Genomic DNA, 4959 nt, shown 5'->3' with positions numbered 1-4959 from the left:
ATTATTATTATTATTATTATTATTATTATTATTATTATATTATTATATTATTATTATTATTATTATTTATAATAATAATAATAATAATAATAATAATAATAATAATAATAATAATAATAATAATAATAATGGTATGGTTTGATCTGATCTGGTCTGGTCTGATCTGGTCTAGTCTGATCTGAAACTTTCTGATCTGATCTGAATAATTCTGATCTGGTCTGATCTAATCTGATTCCAATAAGAATAAGTAATAAGTCAAAAAAATAAGTATAAGAGAACACCTTCTTAAACCCGGCCCAAACCCACTTTATGGACCCATTTAAGACCTAGATTCGGTAGACCCGTCCCAAATACATTTGACTTGCTCTAGAGTCGACCTATATAACACAAAATCATTTCAAAATTCATTCTAAACCTACTTTCATATATTTATTTGGACTTAATTTAGACTTGTATAGGATCCATAGACCTATTTTAGTGCTAATAAACGCTTTGAAATGTAAAAAAAGTTTGTGTACGTGATAATATAATCAAAACCCATTTAGAACCCTAAATCCATCAGTCCAATAAATTTGCGTTTTCGAGTCCAAACTTCTCAGACCCTAAGGTGTCTTTGTACAGGTTTGAGTAGGGGTCCATAAAAATTATTAAGACTAGGTCTAAATTCAAATTCAGTTAAACCTAATCCAAACCTAACTCATGACCATCTTTAACCTTTATTCGATTTGAACATTTTTAACATACATCAAATTTAATCAAACATAGACTCGCACCAAATATTACCTGTAGCCAAACAGACCTAGGTCAAACCGTCAAAGTGTTTACTCCATCCAAAACCTAACTGAAAAGGTAATCGAATTGACAATTGTACTTTTCATACAAAGTAAAAAAGCGACTAAGCTTAAATTGATGTGAGAAAAGGAGGAAAAAATTACAATCATATATTTATTTTTTTTTACTATTATTGTTCCATTGTTAGCCAATACACATAATAAGCTGAACAAATGAATATTTTCAGTAATTGCAATATAACAAACATTTTAGAATAGAGGAAATATTTAATACTCCATAAATTATTAATTTATAATAGTCTAAATTGAGCAATTTTAGTAGATATTTTTAAAAAGTCTGCAAAAGATGGCATACTTAAAAAAAAATAAATAACCACATAATTCAATATTCCACTCATCTCAATAAAACTATAACACATTAAACTCTAAGAACATGTTATTTAAATTTTCCAACAAAACTAAAATATGTATAGTGTTGAAATTCTTTTAAATGGTTAAAATAATTTATATTATAAAATTATGCATTGCCATATAAAATAATTTTACAACCAAATTAGTCCTTGTAAAATAATTCCTACCAAATAAGAAGCGACCATAAAATGATAATTTAGGTTACTTGGCATTACTTTGAGGAAAAATTTGTTTGCAAGCACATGTTCCTCACATCTAACATCCAAAATAGTAACTTCCAAGTTCCTTTTATATGAAACAATGAGGATTACCAAGGCCCATGGGTCTCATATTTGGTGAAAACATTAAATTTCAACCCAAATTGTGTAAGATGGTCACTCCGTGAAACGTTTTCCAACTATGAGTTGAATAGCCAAATTAATACAATTACTACCGTATACGCTACTTATTTTAAGGCCGTCTCACCAAAAGCCAGTCTCTCACAGGAGAAGCTCAAATTTCAAATATTCAACACATTCAAACACTACAATAGAAGTGTAGAATTGTAAAAAAATGCACATCAAGGAAATCAAATAGGAAAGGCTGCAAAATTGTTGATTCAACTTGGCAAGCATTCAAATACTCTAATGAAGACAGAAAAATTTTGATTCAATTTTCCAATGTCTAGTAAAGCAAAAGGAGTCACACAGCTACAAGTTCAAAACTAAAAATTTCTCAAGTAAAAGTAATTACTCTGCAGAAAATCACTTCTTTTTCTCTCCACCTCCAGCTGACCTGCAGAAATGAAGAAAATGTTGATGGTTTATAAACTGTCTACATAATCTTCCATATGGGTAACACAAAATCATACAGTGCAACATACCTCATCTTCCTGAGTACGTTCGACATCTCCTCTCTCTTCTTCTTTGCCCTCTTGTGAGTTCCAAGCTTTCTCTTCGCCACCTTGAGAGCTCGCTTGTCTTTGCCAACCTTCAACAGCTCAGTGATTCTCTTCTCGTAAGGAGCAAATCCAGCAACCTCCCGGATCAGACTCCTAACAAAATGAACTCTCTTACTGGTTTTCTGCAAAGAAGAAAACAACATGGAGTATAAAATAAACATGATGAATGGTTTTTGAACAATAAATCAGAAAATTAACGCTCCTCAAAATAACACTCTAACATGATAATCATATTTGAACTTCCAAAATGCAATTGCTTGAAATGAAAATAAAAACGTACCCCTTTTCTGTCAGATGGCCTGGGAGCCAACTCCTTTTTGGTGACAATGTGACCCTTATTCAGGCCAACAAAAATGCCCGTGTTTGGCTGTTTCGGAGCCATTACCTGAGAGCAATCACACCAAATACACAGCATTCAGCATTCAGCACTGTATAAATTGCGTTTAAAAGACACTACTTGATACAACCCAGCAACACATTTCCAAAGATACCGACTATCTATCAACACAACATTACACATGCAAAACAACATTAGAAGAACAATGTCCAACTACAACTCTAACAAATGCCACCAGACTAACAACAATAAGTTCAAGACACACCAACGGGAAAGCACAGGAATCGACCCAATCAACATACGCATATTAAAAGACTCAAAATATTCCTTCCTTTAAAAAATACATCACACTTTAACACAGAAAATTAATCTAGTAATGTGTCTTCTCCGTATGCCTGTATCAACAAGAGTGCACTATAACACCAAAAACATATCCAGGCAGCACAGAGGAGTCACCCTATCAAAGTAATACCCCATTTTCCACTTTAAACCAAGTTTACACTTCTCTTTTACAACCACAATCCCAAATATCATTTGCCTTCAATACAAAAGTAGAGGTATCAAACAGGATACAAATTATTGATTCTGTTTGAATTACAATACTTGTTGGCCTCTGCTAAAATTTCCCAAATCCCTAGATTTTTGACCCGCATCTTTTTATGATGTTAATATGAAATTCTTAGCGCCCTAACAGTGAGTCCTGGCTTCACCTCTGTTTCAACATATTCATACCATAGGGATATACAACAGCATGACAAATTGAATTGAACGAAAGAAAAAAATCGCACAATTCCTACCGCAATTGCAACTATAATCTATCAATCAAAATAAACATCATCACTTTAAACTACCAAATTACAATTTCTACTTGCTTTCAACACCTTAAATTTTTACTAGATTCAACCAAAACGCAAACTACCTTATTAATCATCAAAAGAGGCGGAACGTTCATACCATACTGAATTAAGTAATTGGATTTAAGCAAAATCAAATTAAAATGCGTAAATTGATCATTTAATTGTACTATTAAAAAGATGAATTGGTTCAATCTAAAAGAACAAAGGAGGAAGAGGGGAAAAGATTTACCTGGAAAATGGAGGCGATTTCAGGGTTCGCGGACGAGGGATTGAAATGAGAAAGAACGTGAAGGAGAAAAGGTGGCAAGTGTTAATAGTTTTGATGTAGTTAGGGTTTTTCTTTCATCCGTTGGATGTTTTTGAATCGACGGTTGATATTGGGTTTGTATGATGTATGGTATAGTAGGGTTTATTAATGTTAAGTAATTTTGTTATTGGGTTTTGATGGAAAAAGGCTATCTACTTGACTCTTAATGTGAAATATCGAATAAAATTGTTTTTTCAAAAAATAATTTTTAAAATAAACTTTAAGAAATTTTAATTTCTAAAATAAGTCTTTGTGTTTGAACATAAGTAATGACGAACAAACATGTTAAAAGTATAAAAATTATCACGACTTTGTTTATTGTCAGTAACAGCGAACAAAAAAAATATAATATCAAATTTTTTATAAAAGAAAAAAATAAATCAAAAACATTGTTGTACTTCGATGTTATCAACAACAAACTAATATTTGTTTTGTTATATTTGTACTCTTAGAAGTTATAACATTGTCTTTATTTTGTTCGCTGTTAGTAGCACCAAACAACATCGTGGTAATTTTTTCCTTTTAACATGTTCTTTTCTTATTTGCTGTTACTAACAACAAATAAGTCTTAATCTTAGTCTTTAACACTGAGACACTTATTTTAAAAATTAAAATTTTTCAAAACTTATTTTCGAATATTAATACAAACATTATTTTTTTCAATTTTTCTCTTAATGTGGACTATGTTTAAAATGAACTATGTATGAGCTTTTGAAATAAATAAAATTTAAACTAAAATTTTAAAAATAAGTGTTTTTATTAAATAAATTCCTAAAATAAAGATCTCATGTTTAAAGACTATGGTTTAGGTTAATTCATTGTTAATGATAGTGATCAAAGTTATAAGTTGGTCAACAATGTACAATAAGAGTTATTAAAATCAAGGATAAGTATGTCAATGGAACTCTCAAGTTTAGCTTCAAATATAGGCTTTTTTCTTTCTCCCCTAAAATGCTGCTTCTTTATGCAATTTATCCAATTAGTTGTTAGTATTGGTTAAGATTGTTAGTTGCAAATACTGGTCGTTATTATCTTTGTTAATGGTAATTGGCATTGTTAATATTATTAATGGTTGTTGTAGCAGAAGCGGCACTCTCGATACACAATTAACATTAATAATTATACTTAAGATAAATAATGCGTAAGTGTAAAACGCCGAACTGCTAAAAACCATTTGAACTAAAAATCGTTCAAAACATAAGTAAAAAAATCTTACAACTGAGAAAATTTAAAATAAGGTTTACTTAAATACGATAAAAAAAGAACATAAGTACAATATAGTCATCAAGTAAAATCATTAAAGCTAAGTCCTCGAT

General features: G+C 30.4%; 1 protein-coding gene across 1 annotated transcript; it reads right to left on the bottom strand.

Annotated features, from left to right (window-relative positions):
* Positions 1 to 1770: 1770 nt before the first annotated feature.
* On the bottom strand, positions 1771 to 3717 carry LOC130818969 (60S ribosomal protein L36-2-like). The gene is made up of 4 exons (XM_057685261.1): positions 3566 to 3717; positions 2423 to 2527; positions 2065 to 2264; positions 1771 to 1976 (listed from the first exon to the last, which is right to left on the bottom strand). Exons 2-4 carry the CDS (start codon positions 2522 to 2524, stop codon positions 1946 to 1948), a joined length of 333 nt encoding a protein of 110 aa, XP_057541244.1. The 5' UTR covers positions 2525 to 2527; positions 3566 to 3717; the 3' UTR covers positions 1771 to 1945.
* Positions 3718 to 4959: the final 1242 nt, after the last annotated feature.

The sequence above is a fragment of the Amaranthus tricolor genome, chromosome 7 (genome assembly GCF_026212465.1).
Source record: "Amaranthus tricolor cultivar Red isolate AtriRed21 chromosome 7, ASM2621246v1, whole genome shotgun sequence".
Taxonomy (NCBI): domain Eukaryota; kingdom Viridiplantae; phylum Streptophyta; class Magnoliopsida; order Caryophyllales; family Amaranthaceae; genus Amaranthus; species Amaranthus tricolor.
Note: the sequence above shows the minus strand (reverse complement) of the source record. Positions and strands in the feature narration are given on the sequence as shown.